Consider the following 15463-nt stretch of genomic DNA (forward strand, 5'->3'; position numbering starts at 1 on the left):
AACTAGCTTCGTGTCCGAAAAAGAAACGACCTAAGCAACCTTTGCTAAAGCCTCCTAGAACGTGAAATTATTTAAACATAATCAAGGCCCTGGCGTTCAACCTTTTGTAAGCCTTATGACTAGCAATGGCACAATAATTGCAGTCTAAATAATGTGCTACCCTGCCTCATCTTAAGGACATCAGATTGATTATTTGCCTTTTCTTTAACGCAAGTACATGTAATGCCTAATGGTCATTGCCTTACAATCCGAAAAGGCAGCAACCAATAACTATAGTTATAATTATATACTGACGAAAAGCCTTCATTTTGTTAAGCAGGCAAACACCCTGTTGATGATCAGACAAGACCATCTAATGAGAAACAGAGACCGAGTCAAGAGCTTCCACAAGAAAAGCACAAACAACGAGAAATTGATAGGAACACCCCAAAGGGGATGAAGTCATCTGAGGAACACGAACCAAGGCATGAACAGTTACAATGTCATCGAGAAAAACCTCAACAAGAAATTCAGGTGACAGGGGCTAAAGAACAGCCCACACACCGTGGGATCACCTCTACATTATCTGAGGAACAAATACAGACAAGTCAGGAGGAAGTTGGTCATCAAGACAGTCCTGAACTCGAGATGCAAGTGGAACGTGCTAAAAAAAGTAAAAAGAGGAAAAGGGCTGCAACATCTGAGGAGCAAAACCAGAGCTTGAGACTGAGAGCAGTTGGTCATCGAGACAAACCTGAAACAGAGGTACAAGTAGGACGTGCTAAAAAACGGAGAAAGCAGAAAAGGGCTTCAACAGATGAGCAACAGAGACCTAGACAGGAGGACGTTGGTCCTGAAGACAAACCTGAAACAGAGGTACAAGTTGGAGGGGATAAAAAACGGAGAAAGCAGAAAAGGGCTTCAACATCTGAGCAACAGAGACCTAGACAGGAGGAAGTTGGTCCTGAAGACAAACCTGAAACAGAGGTACAAGTAAGACGGGATAAAAAACGGAGAAAGCAGAAAAGAGATACAACATCTGAGCAACAGAGACCTAGACAGGAGGAAGTTGGTCCTGAAGACAAACCTGAAACGGAGGTACAAGTTGGAGGGGATAAAAAACGGAGAAAGCAGAAAAGGGCTTCAACATCTGAGCAACAGAGACCTAGACAGGAGGAAGTTGGTCCTGAAGACAAACCTAAAACAAAGGTACAAGTTGGAGGGGATAAAAAACGGAGAAAGCAGAAAAGGGCTTCAACATCTGAGCAACAGAGACCTAGACAGGAGGAAGTTGGTCCTGAAGACCAACCCGAAATAGAGGTACAAGTTGGGCGGGATAAAAAACGGAGAAAGCAGAAAATGGCTTCAACATCTGAGCAACAGAGACCTAGACAGGAGGAAGTTGGTCCTGAAGACAAACCTGAAACAGAGGTACAAGTAGGACGGGATAAAAAACGAAGAAAGCAGAAAAGGGATTCAACATCTGAGCAACAGAGACCTAGACAGGAGGAAGTTGGTCCTGAAGACAAACCCGAAATAGAGGTACAAGTTGGACGGGATAAGAAACGGGGAAAACAGAAAATGGCTTCAACATCTGAGCAACAGAGACCTAGACAGAAAGAAGTTGGCCCTGAAGACAAACCTGAAACAGAGGTTCAAGTAGGACGGGATAAAAAACGGAGAAAGCAGAAAAGGGATTCAACATCTGAGCAACAGAGACCTAGACAGGAGGAAGTTGGTCCTGAAGACAAACCTGAAATAGAGGTACAAGTTGGACGGGATAAAAAACGGGGAAAACAGAAACAGGCTTCAACATCTGAGCAACAGAGACCTAGACAGAAAGAAGTTGGCCCTGAAGACAAACCTGGTACAGAGGTACAAGTTGGACGCACTAAAAAACGGAGAAAGCAGAAAAGGGCTTCAACATCTGAGCAACAGAGACCTAGACAGGAGGAAGTTGGTCCTGAAGACGAACCCGGAATGGGGGTACAGGTTGGACAGGATAAAAAACGGAGAAAGCAGAAAGGGGCTTCAACATCTGAGGAACACAGACCTAGAAAGGAGGAAATTGCTCATCTAGAAAAACTTCAGCCAGGGGTACAAGTGGGAAGGGCTGAAGAACAGAGCAAGGAAAAGAGACACAAGGAAGACACAAGACCGAGACACAAGGAAGATGGTAATCAAGACAAACGTGATCTGGAGATGCAAGTGGGACGGGCTAAAAAAAGGAAAAAGAGGAGAAGGTCATCAACATCTGAGGAACAGAAACCGAGAGAGGAGGAAGTTGGTCATCGAGACGATCCTGAGACAGAGGTACAAGTTGGACGGGTTCTAAAACGTAAAAAGCAGAAAGGGACGTTAACATCTGTGGGACAGAGACCTAGACAGGAAGATATTGGTCATGGAGACAAACCTCAACCAGAGGTACATGTTGGACAGACTAAAAAACGGAGAAAGCAGAAAGAGGCTTCAACATCTGAGGAACAGAGACCTAGACAGGCGGAAATTGGTCTTCGAGACAAACCTCAGCCAGAGCTACAAGTGGAAATGGCTGAAGAACAGAGCAAGCAGAAAGATACTACATCAGTTAAGGAACAGAGACCAAGACACAAGGAAGTTGGTTATAAAGACAAACGGAAAAAGAGGAAAATTACATCTTCCTCTGAGGAACAGAAACCGAGACAGGAGGAAGTTGGTCATGAAGACAAGCCTGAAACAGAGGTACAAGTTGGACTGTCTAAAAAACGGAGAAAGCAGAAAGGGACTACATCATCTAGGGGACAGAGGCCGAGAAATGAGGCAGTTGCTTATCTAGTCAAACCTAAGACAGCGGTGCAAATGGAAGGGACTAAGAAACAACGGAGCAGGCAGAAAGGGATTGCATCATCTAAGGGAAAGCGATCGGGACAAGAGGAAGTTGCTCATCGTGACAAAAATGAACCAGTGGTTCAAGTTGGAGGGGCTCAAGAACATAGCAAGCTGAAAGGAACTTCATCATCTGAGGGACAGAAACTGAGACGGAAAGTTCAAGCTAAGCCTTGGATGACTGATGAGACAGAAAGCAGATCAGGTAAATAATTATACAATCAATTTCAAAAATTTCTTTAATCTTTCTCCTCATATTATGAAATATAAAATCGTTTTCAAAATGAACTCTCTATGCTCCTCAACGAATATGTTGTTGTTATTATGTCCCAAAAAATTTTCAAATTCTAGAATTTGACTGCAAATCTCCCTAAGATGCACTGACTTTGGATTCCTTTTTCATATGAACGTATCCGGTCTGCGAGTTAGCATTGTCGAGAGAGAAATGAGGTGGGAAACAAATTTCTCTTCTGTGGACTAGTATTGCTTGATAGTATCACGCAATTGAATTAATATAGCGTGATTTGAAATAATTTCGTATAGTTCAGAGTCCACCACAAACACCATGGCATCATTTCGGCAACTGCTTGGCCAGTGGTCGGAAAATTGCATGTTGTCCAGGAAGTTTAACATTTTTCTTTTTGTCCCCAAATGGAATTTTCGTTTTGATATTTTGATGTATCAAGTCCAACTTTTCGGTGAAATAAATTATACATTGCATTTTCCCTGATTGTTGGCTCTTGAAATTATTTTCAAAAGGAAAGGTGAAGTCTTACAACCATTCTGTTAATAACTGACGCATGCCATTATAATAGTTAAATATGCATTAAAATGAGTAAAGTAATTATTGTCTTCATATAAGTGGGATTCTTTCGATGACTCATTTAAAAATGAAAAGTAAAAGTAAACATATTTTATCGCTAGAAAAGAGATGTTCAGAAATAAAAACTAAAACATCTATTTATCTAAAAAAAAAATTCGGCAACAAAACGCGATGGATACGCATACTTAATGCCACAAACTAATAATATCAAAAGAAAATACTGAAGAATAATTCCATTCGTACGATAGCATAAAGATTGTATTTACAGGTACATTTTGTGCCTGTAGGGTTACACCCAGGGTACTTTTAGGGATATTCTCCAATGTTAACGCAATCATTCCCAATGTATTATTCTAACAAATAATCTGCACACGGTTTATTAATGGTGCGATTACATTTCATTCAATGATAGATACTCTACCTGGGGACATTTCCGTTTGGAATCTGTCCTTCAAGATTGGAATACACTGGGAAAAATTGGCCTTAAACTTGACATTTTGCAAAGAACAAAATGATATTATTAAGGCTAATCATTCCAAGGATATTGTAAGGCAGTGCTTTGAGATGTTAAGCACATGGTGGAGAAAACAGGAAAATTACACAGAAGCAAGACTGACGTTGGAGAAGGCTCTAATTGATTCAGGCAGGACCGACTTGGTTCGGGACACATCAGGTATGCTTATGCAGTAACAGAAGAAAGTCCGAACAATCGTAAATGTACGTGCATCACGCTTGAATATTATTATGAAGGTACGTGAGTACTCAACTCTCGTGTGATGGGTAAAAGTAACAATAACAAGAGCATGAATCATGCTCAGCAAACAATATAAAAGTGTTTTCATCAACCACGTATGCATACTGAAACTTAGTGTTTTCGCACGACTGTGCCGGCGGCCCCTCAAAGGAATTAAACAAAGGTACACTACCATAGATTTCCAATAAAACTTCGAAATCTTTCGTTTTTATACATGTATAGGGTGGGCCTTAGTGAATTTGGTTCAGTCTTATTTTAGCCACTATAAGATCAGAAGTGCAGAAAAAAATGGTCGTAACCAAAACGTTCAATCGGCATGGTCCTCCGAAAGCAGGAAAGCATCTGGCCACTTTTTGTCCTCCATAGTATAGCAGGAACATATATTTCATTAGGGAACACTACATTTTTTACACAATAAAATAATAAATAAATAATTCATTAATAGTTGTGCACAAGTCTATGGGAATGTCTCCCTGGTGACCTATTATCGGTAATATACAAATACAACATGGTTTGAGGGGAAGTAGACTACTTCCCGACGCGAAGCGGAGGGAGGTAGTCAAGCTGACCTATACCGAGGGACCAGTAATTCCAACTATTTCCCCTCAAACCATGCTGTATTTGTTTTACTACACCTCATAAATATTTAGTAGCCTCACTGTCTTTTTAGTAGCCTCACTGCCTTGTCGATAACGGTGTTCCTAGATTTTACATATTTATTAAGCACAATTCAAGTTCTTCGTCACAGTATGAAATAGTCTGGTGCCAACACTCTTTAATGTGTCTTTACTGCAGTAGTAACAAGGATTACAACAACAGACTGGTTCAGTAAAGATTACATGCCATAGACCACATGTCAACAAGGCGGGTTCCAAAGGGAATTTTTGGTGCTACCAGAAAAAAAAAACTACCGCACGACATCAGGCTGGATACTAGTCTGGTTCCCAGACCAAAAGATTCTGACTATTCCTGATGAATCTTAGGTCAGGCCAACCTCGTCCCCAGTGCTTACTTTATTTCCAACCGCGTTTCCAATAGTAAACCCTGGATAGGAAACTTTCTTCCTGTATCCTGATTGGATACCGCAATTGGCTAGTAATGGATTTTTATCGTGTACTTGGTGCTATTATTCACAACGTGCAGTACGTGTTTTCGCGATCATTCGTCCACGCCTTCTCGAAAATACTAATTTCCTTTCCAATTTGCTCATATTAATATGAAATATGATACTGCATGTTGTCTCGATAAGATCGTAACAGTTTGATTTCAAAAATCGTGTTTTCGTCACTCACGCCGTGCTCGCGCTGCTACGAATTGACTCTGTTTTTACCCCAGACACCGCATTCAAAAACAAACGCTAATGTGTAACGCATATCCAGGCACCAGACTGTTCCTCATTTGCATACGTGTTCAAAAATCTTGCACATGCAAATGATCCAATACCAGGGTGAGAGAGCAGGTAGTGGTGGGCGCGTACTGCTCGACACCCTGGGAACGAGGTTGAGGTCAGGCAGCCTCCGTGGCTAAAAATAAACATGACGACATTGATGGGCCTGTTTCAAAGCTCGGCTTCGTTTCCGATTTCGCTTTATCACTTTTAGCTTTTAATGTTCTGATCAAATTTGTAAATAAATCACTTGCTTCGTAATATCATACAGTTATGATAATACAGTTTGATGTTTCTGTAAGATAATATTGACTAATGTTGATCTGGAATCTTCAAATTTAGGCACCAAAATAGCACTGTTAGCAGGCGGAGCCGAATGAAGACCGAGTTTTGAAAAATCTCGGTAACGGTCGTCAAATTCAAAATTGTACATGACGCAGCAAATAGTTCGCCCATACGATCCGACTATATTTGTTGCACAAAATCGTCGTTGAATTTCAAGTTTTCTAAATGAAAGCAATGAATATTAATTATTAACTCATTTTAAAAAAAATTAATAAGCAATTAGCAGTTAATTAAACCTATATTATACTCGGAAATATTCGGGCACTATCTGATTGTCGACGAAACGATTTCGGCAAACTTCGGAAATTTTCGGAAAAAGGAGGAATTCCTCCCGTTTTAGTCACTTGACGTAAATTGTAATACAATGTATTACCGGAGGCTACCGGACCTAAGATTCAGACCTAAGAACCAGACTAGCTGGATACTCACCGAGATGACGTCACCTGGGCGCGTATCATTTTTACTACCCGGACGCGCGGCGGAATCGGCCAATGACGCGCTCCAATTTGATCATGAATATTTATGAGGTGTAGTAATAATAATTATGACAGTTATTATGGTATCGCCCGTTCTAATGGTATGAAACCAGTAAAATGGGGCCACAAATAATAAACCAATTGCTTAGGATCCTACATATATTTTCTGATTGCAGGAGAAAACAAAGTAGATTTCATATCGCCTTCATATCAGTCCCGTTTCCTAAAAGCCTGATCAGCCCCTGGTGCCCATAACTTATGATGCTCCTTAACTATTTATTCGCAGGATCTTATGATATGGACTTGTATAAGAAATCTGAGGAGGTTGGAGTGAATTGGGAAGTGTTGGCAAAACAATTGACGTTTACAGCTGGAGAAATTGAAACAACTCGGCGTGATTACCCATGCAGTGTTGTAAAGCAGTGCTTTGAGATGCTAAGCACCTGGTGGAGAAGGCAGGCAAGTGACACAGAAGCAAAGGAGACGTTGGAGAAGGCTCTGATAGACATGCAAGACTTGTCCTCGAACAACCCAGGTAAACTCAATAATACTTATTAAGAATTGTTTGGCAAAACGGACAAGTTTCATGTTTATAATGGAAACGAGGTCGTCTAAAAGTATTCATTTTTCCCACATTGTCACGACCTGTAGGCCTACGGTATCAATTCGCAATGGGAAAGGAGATAATCAGTTCGCGAAAAGCTGTTAGTCAGTGCCAGATGATAATCACATGACACGCAAGGGTATTACTGAATTAATGAGTTCATACTTCAATCGTTAATTTCCGTTTCCCCTTCTTATTATCGAGTGGTCGGGCACAACCCGAACACTGTTTAGAATTGCTCTGATAAATCTTCTTTCTCCCCTTCTTTCTTTCTTTGAGTGGTCGGGCACAACCCGACCACGGTCTGGAATCGTTCTCATAAATCTTCTTTCTTTTTTCTTTTTTCTGGACAATACTTCTCCGCGGGTTTTCTCCTAAACGGTATATGGTATGAACTTGTAACTTTCAACATAAGTTGACCCTCATCCCTAGTGGTGCATAATACTCTGACGTCATGATGACGTCATCAGGCGTCAAATTACAAGCGATTTTCGTTGAAAAAATTACGAACTTCTTTCTCTATATCTTTCCTATTATTCTTGAACAACATAATCACTCATGTTCCAACCTTTTAATCAAATAGACCATTAATTGATAAACATTTTTTGTCTGTACGTGCACTCGCAGATCTTTATTTCCGGGTCAATCGGAAGGTCAAAGTTAGGCGAATTCAAAATGAAGACATTAGCCTGAAATCAAACCAAAGCAAAATTTCTTCCGAATGACAGTTCACGGTTTGATTATAAAACCTAGTGTGAACTTGTACCATGTTACAAAGATGTTTTAAATTTTGTTATGTCATCATGACGTCATTATATATCAAATTACAAGCGATTTCAGGGCAAATTTTAACAAAATAGATTTTGATTTTACGGACGCCAAGTGTCCAGAGCACAAATTTGCTGATGAACCCCCCCCCCCCCCTGCACAATTTCCTGGATCTGCCCCTGCATTCCTGCGATTTGTGATGTATTTTACAAGCGATCCACTTGTAACGGTTGGTTTCTTTATTACTTTGACAGGGGAGACGAACGCTACTCGGTTAAAGGCAGAACAAAGACGAGCTGAGCGAGCTGCTGGAAATGGGTGTAGTAAGGCCTTAAAGGAAATATATACTAGCACGGGTAGCTATGTGCAGATGCTTCCATGGGTCGATGACGATCAAAGGCATATTATGGACATCTACACAAAGCTACAATTAGAAAAGGACGATGATGATTATTTAGAGGGAGAGGTAACATCGTATTGGGATATTTTCAAACTCAAATCAAAAGAGGGTCATCCAATTAAACGGGCAATTTTAAGAGGATGGGCAGGTTTAGGGAAAACGACCCTTATTGACAAAATTGCTTACGATTGGGCTTGTGGCACTGTTGCGGCATTGAAAAAGTATAAGGTTGTTTTTGTATTGAAAATGCATTCCTTGCAACAACAGTCGGATGTGATTGACGCATTGTTTGATCAGTTATTAGATGAAGAGAAGATAAATAGGGAAGACTTGGAATCCTTCATTACAGCCAACCCTGAGAAAGTGCTGTTTCTGTTGGACGGTTTCGACGAATTCAAGTCCACCAAACTTGTTAAAACGAAGTTCGGTTCGATCCTGAAAATGCTTAATCGACAGGGAAGGTACGACAAATGCAATGTTTTTGTGACAACCCGCCCCTCACACTATGACAAACTGGTAAGGAAGACTTTGATTCAGAGGCCGTTTGCTCTTGTTAATGTTTTGGGGTTTAGCGAGGACGATATTGAGGAATATGTGAACAAATTTTTCTCAGATAATTCATTCAAAGCAAGTGGGCTTCTGGAGAAAATAACATCCTCGGATGTTTTGCCTGATTTGGCGTCAAGTCCCATGCTGTTGTTGTTGATGTGTTTGTTATGGCGAGAGAATGCTACACTCCCTGATACCATGTTCCGCGTTTATGATAAGGCACTGCTTTACATATTTAAACGTAAGACACACATGTCAACAAAAGATATATCAAGGCTTATCGTTGCAATTGGAAAGGTTGCTTTGGATGGTCTACTTTCATCTGATCAAAAGCTATCATTTCAAGAGGAGGATTTTGAGCCGGATGTTCTTGATAAGGCCATACGAGCTGGCATCCTCACCAGCCAGCGAGTCCTGAAGGGTATCGACACTTGTAAACGTGTTCATTTTATCCATAAGACGTTTCAAGAAGTTTGCGCTGCGATATACTACCAAAGTTTAAAATCAAAAAGACAAAGGCGGAAATTAAAACAATTCTTTCTTCCAGAGTCTGATATAGAAGGGTTTGAATATCTTCTACGATTTTGTTGCGGTGACAATGATGGGCCAGGTACAGATTTAATTTTGAAGATTGTATCGCTTCCAGTCACACGTACAGGAAAGCTGCTCAATTCACAACTACAGTTTGCCATAGATTGCTATTGTGAAAGTCAGGGTCAAATATTACCACAGTCGGAAATAATTAATCAAGTTACTTCTCGAACATTCGATGCTTCTTGCATCGAAAGCATACATTCATTAACAATAGAACCAGACAACTTTCAAAAGTTAGGTACAGATTTTGTAGGTTTTGTGAATAGAATGAGAAATCTTCAAAACTTCCGTGTAGAAATGACTTCAATTCTACTTGAACAGAGCGACTGTTCAGGTTTAGTTTCCTCTCTACGTCTGCATAAAATGACGCAGCTTCAGACAGTGTCTTTTCAGAAATGTGCCCTAACGAAGAGAGCCATGGAGCATATTATTGGGGAATTGAGTAATCTGCCCAACCTTAATAAATTGGATCTGTCTGACAATGAGACCCTTGCTGGATCAGGTCGCTCGTGGTACCACTTGAAGGAAATCAAAACCCTCCACAATTACAAACTGGGCTTGAGCTATTGTGGATTGAAAAGCGATGACTTAGAGCACATTGCCGCCGGGCTGAGTGATCAGTCCGAACCGCTTGTTGAATTGATTCTGTCTGGAAATGAGACCCTTGTTGGATCAGGTCAGTCGTGGTCTCACTTGAAGCGAATCAAATCTCTGAACACACTGGACTTGAGATCCTGCACATTGGTGAGTGATGACTTGGTGCACATTGCCGTCGGGCTGAGTGATCTGCCCAAACTCGTTGCATTGAATCTGTCTAACAATGAGACCCTTGGTGGATCAGGTCGGTCATGGTATGGCTGGAAGGAAATAAAATCCCTCAATAAACTGGACTTGAGTTACTGCGGATTGACAAGGGATGACTTGGAAAACATTGCCGTTCCCAACCTTGTTGAATTGCTTATGTATGGCAATCAAAGCCTCGCTGGCTCTGGTCGTTCATGGTCTGTCCTGGCAAAAATGAAACATCTTCGAAAGCTTTCTTTTGTAGACTGCAATTTGACCGCTGACGATAGGACACAAATCACCGAAGCAGTGAGTCAAATGACCAACTTGGAAGTGGAATATCAGTTTTAGCAATAATGGGTAAAATACATGAAGCATTCAATAATGGGAGTGTCTCAGAGTACAAAATGACAAAAATGATAATTTCGAATACATCGTGCATACAAAGGGTGACAATCTCCAATTAATACAAAATAAATGCAGGTTCGTAGCTGATGGTTAAATCATTTCAGTCCTGCAACATATGAGAGAAAAAACAACAGTTTTGTCTTCCAGCACGTTTGGCGATCGATATTGAGGAAGCTTGCCGGTTCACTTGTTAGTTTCATCATGCTGATATCACAAATATCTGCCCTAGCCTGACTATTTATATTACCCGTATAGTCGAATCAAGCAACGCTAAAATCGAACGATTCCCAAATCCCAACATTTGAATGTTATCAACAGTATTGAAAATGCACTGCTTCCGTGTTCTTACATTGATTTCTCCTCTTTAAATTTTCGGTTCCTTGTCAAAGGACCAGTTCCTTTATTAGGTGATGTGGATCGCTATTCGCGGAGTAAATTCTCTCATCAACAATTTATTCATCTAGTCTTTACCACCCAAAAGCCATCGTTGCATTGATGATTATTCACAAAATTGGGCGGTTACAACATCAAGTGGGGCATATAAGCAATAGGAATCACATGAGTTTTCAAGAATAATAATTATCGTGAAAGTTTTGAGAAGCCTAGAAGTCAACCTCGTCCACAGGGTTTAGTTTATTTTCAACCTCGTTTAGTAATCCCTGGATGGGAAACTTTCTTCCTGCATCCTGACTCGATACACGCTACACGTTCATATAGTATTTTTTTACGTCCACACCTCAAAATAATCCTGTCCTTTCCAATTTGCTCAAGAAATATGAAATGCGATACTGCGTATTGACTGGATAAGACATTGTAGCATTTTATCTTTGAAAACTAAATCGTATTTCGTAACTCACGTCGCCACGAATTAATTCTGATTTTACCCTAGACACCGCATACAAAGACAAACGCCAACGCTAAGGGCAGGCACCAGACTTCTCCTAATATACAATTGGATCAATTAATGATCCAATACTAGGGTGGGAGAGCAGGTAGTGGCGGGGCGTATTGCTCGACACCATGGGACAAGGTTGCCTAGAAGTTGAATCCATGATGTTGTGCAGTTTTTTGTCCTTTATTTTTTTGGGGGGGGCGAGGTTTGCATTCAGTTCAAAACGTATGACTGGCACAGATCTGGCAAGATTATTAAAAAAAACTGAGACAAGAAGACGTCAAAATGTTTTACACGGTGGAAACATTCTAATCAAATTTGACTTGGAAACAGTCCAAATTGCGCGCAGCTGATCCTAGCTGTACTTAGCTTTTGGAAGACGAGCAACCCACAAGCAAATTACACGTAACGTGAACTTGAATGAGTACACAGAGTCGGTCCAAAATTGCAAAAGGCAAAACAAAACCAAAACAAAATGTTACTTTCTGATATATCATAATGATACAGAGCGTGCTTTGATTGAAGGTGCCCATTATGGAAGACCCTCTTAAATAAGTGCACTATGGAAGTGTATGAGTACTTTCTGTTGTAAATTCATCTTTCCCACATCCGTCCGCTGCCTGTATTTTGTGGTGTGAGAATATCACTGCGTGCCTCGAAGCAGTTGTAGTGTCACTGCATATTACATATTAATATGCATATACCAAAAGAAAATGGATATAAAATGTATAACCTTTGTGTACATCTGTGTATGAAATGTAATGTATTTTTTTTATTTTTGATTAACTAAAATTTAGTGAGTGTACTGATAGAAAATGTACATATCAGTGATTGATATTTGTTCAAGAATAAACAAACCTTCATTGGTTATTTTATACAGCAATGTTAAAAAAAAAAGGAGAGAGAAACTCCAGCTATTTTGTTTCTTATAACTTTTAACCCTAAAGGGGCCGGGGCGGAATCCGCCCCCCTCCTCTCAACTTTTTCCGCGATAGCTTTAAAAAATGACCGAAAATCAAAACACTCTCATTTTTGGCTTATTATCATACAATTTGATATCGATGTAGAGAGAAACATCTGCAGATTTTTGGCAAAATCGTCAAAGTCAGGGATTTTAAAATCAGCAAAACAGCTAGCAGACGGAATTTGAAGCCAAAGCTTAAAAAACACACACATTTAGTAATTATTGATAAATATGTGATTACAATTTAACTTGCGACTCCAAGACTTTCGATCCAATTTCAGTTTTGAAGTATTGGTTTCAGGATATCATAGGCTGTTGGGTCTGAAAGCAAGAAAAGTTACATCATGACGCCCCGGGTATTTCACACAAAGTATAAAAGGAATGGATTCATGACTTGTTTTCTGATATTAAGTTAAGCAATGAGAGGAACAAAACTGTTGATCATGACAGGGAACAGGGGACTTTCTGAACTCTAAAATATTGGTACATTTATTTGGGGGATGTGAATAGGCTTTTGTCAGAATAATGCTATCATGAGGGTGGAAACAATATCCTAGAAATATTTACGACTGTACATTTTTTGTTGATCAGATTGTTGTGAAATAAGATGATTACATAAAAATGGAGACATGTGCTGGTTTTAATTCTTTGTATAAAACTGTTGTCAGATTTATCATCATAAAAGCGTATACATAATCTCAAGTTATATATCGGTAAAGTTTCATATATAGTTTTTACACACATATCCAACTTTGTTGATCATTTTCTTTAAAGTAAAAATAGCATCAAAATGACGTCTTTGCTGGTTTTAAATTTCTTTAAACAGTGACGTATAACTGTAGTTACATATATTAGTGATCTTGGGAAAGCATACAACTAATAAAACTTTCAAAGAACAAAAGAAACAAAATATTTAATTTCAGCTAAAAATGTCCCGCCCCCCCCCCCCCATGAAACCTTGTCGCCCCCCAGTCGCCCCCCCCCCCCCCACTGAGATTTTGAGTTTCTAAAAAAATTATCATTGATCTACATGACGCCATGGGCGTCAATCCTGGGGGGGGGGGGGGACTGGGGACATGTCCCCCCCCCCCCACTTTTTGAAGGGTGGGGGACACAATATCAAAAGTCCCCCCCCCCCCGATTTCTGAACTCGTGTCTCATTTACAGGGCCCTATTATGTACTACAATGTATCTTTTGCTTAGAAAATATTGGTTAAAGTGGTCAGAAATTGCCTCAGATAGCACCACAGAGCATTTAGAATCCAAAAATTTTCGGGGCCCTTAAGCGGGCCCCGAAACCCACGCCTAAAGCTCAGAATTCTGGTAGCTGATTCAATGACCCCAACCACGAAAACAATGTTCAAAACAATTTCTTATGCCTTTAGCTGAGAAAACCTCGAATATTATGTTTAAATTATTATCTTTTGTGCTAAGATAATCATTGGTTAAAGTGGTAAGAAATTGCCTCAGATCACACCGCAGAGCGTCGAGAATCCAATTTTTTTCGGGGCCCTTAAGCGGGCCCCGAACCCCACGCCTTTAGCTCAGAATAGCGATAGCTGATTCAACGACTCCAACCTCGAAAACGATGTTCAAATAAATATCTTTTGCTAAAATAAAATTAGTTATGACGCCCCCCCCCCCCCATGAAATGTTCCAGCACCCCCAGGGCCCCCCACTGAAACATTCCTGGCTACGCCACTGCCAATAGTATTCGAATGTGCATCCATACCACTGGTGATATTATCTAATAACTGAATAACGGCATGAATAGTCGAATGTTTTCCCCAACATGATCACATCCAAATTGGGAATCCGGTCAAATGTTGTGTTTATCGAGGAAATGCGTCATTCATACGAAAACAATGCGTTGTAATATTTTAGAAAATGTGGTGAGAATAGAAATTGGCCTGTAATTGCTAACAAGTTGTGAATCACCATTTTTAAAAATACGAGTGACCTGACATTTTTTTTCATGGCGCTTGGTATAGATCTAGGCAAGTTACTAAATAAATTTTGAATTTCATGTTCGGACACCGGATTCAAAAATATAGAATTAGCGCTTGCATCTTGAAGAAACTATTCAAAATTAACCAAGCTTTGTGGAATTTCACTGACAAGGGATTCACCAATGTTTGTGAAATATGTATTTAAATGATGAACAATTAGGCGTGGATTATCAATAGAAACGCAGTCGATAGTTGACCGTAGACCGTGGCTCATTATGAAGTACGCTATTAATAACTTTCCATGAACTTTTGATGTTGCCCTTGGCATTGGCAAATTGTTTAGCATAATAATTCTGCTTTGATTGTGTAACACATTAGTTAATATATTTCTGTAACGAACATAATTAGACCGGGTAGTGTCATTGGGATGGGAAATATGTTTCCGATACAACCTATTTTTATAGATTAACACTAACTAACTGTTATCCAGGGTGGTTTTAGGACTAGGTTTTCGAGAATTAAATTTACGACTCTTCATCTCTAATTTGAAAATAATGCGCTTAAATGTATAAATATAAAACCAGGATTAATTCCTTAGTATTCAAAACTATGTATTTATGCCTTGTCACGTAATGTGATCACAATGAGATGTGGTAAATATAATAAAGAATGAATGAATGAATGAATTACAAAATGTCCATAAATCTCACAAAAGCGGTATCTGCATCAGTTGCATTAAAAACTTCAGACCAAATATAATACTGACCTTAATGTCAGTATCGCTGGTAGTCCAGTTGTACAGGTGAACTCTTGTAAATGTTTGGGGCTTACTATTGATGAAACTTTAAGTTGGGGCCCACACGTTGAATACGTGAAGAAAACCGTTTCCTCTCAACTAGGTATATGCTGAATGGAATCCGTGA

The 15463-nt window shown here is 39.8% G+C and overlaps 1 protein-coding gene across 1 annotated transcript; it reads left to right on the plus strand.

Moving 5' to 3' along the window:
- The first annotated feature begins 327 nt into the window (after positions 1 to 327).
- On the plus strand, positions 328 to 2869 carry LOC119725496 (trichohyalin-like). The gene is made up of 2 exons (XM_038196901.1): positions 328 to 2435; positions 2467 to 2869. Exons 1-2 carry the CDS (start codon positions 436 to 438, stop codon positions 2792 to 2794), a joined length of 2328 nt encoding a protein of 775 aa, XP_038052829.1. The 5' UTR covers positions 328 to 435; the 3' UTR covers positions 2795 to 2869.
- Positions 2870 to 15463: the final 12594 nt, after the last annotated feature.

The sequence above is a fragment of the Patiria miniata genome, unplaced genomic scaffold (genome assembly GCF_015706575.1).
Source record: "Patiria miniata isolate m_02_andy unplaced genomic scaffold, ASM1570657v1 HiC_scaffold_19, whole genome shotgun sequence".
In the NCBI taxonomy this organism is placed as follows: Eukaryota; Metazoa; Echinodermata; class Asteroidea; order Valvatida; family Asterinidae; genus Patiria; species Patiria miniata.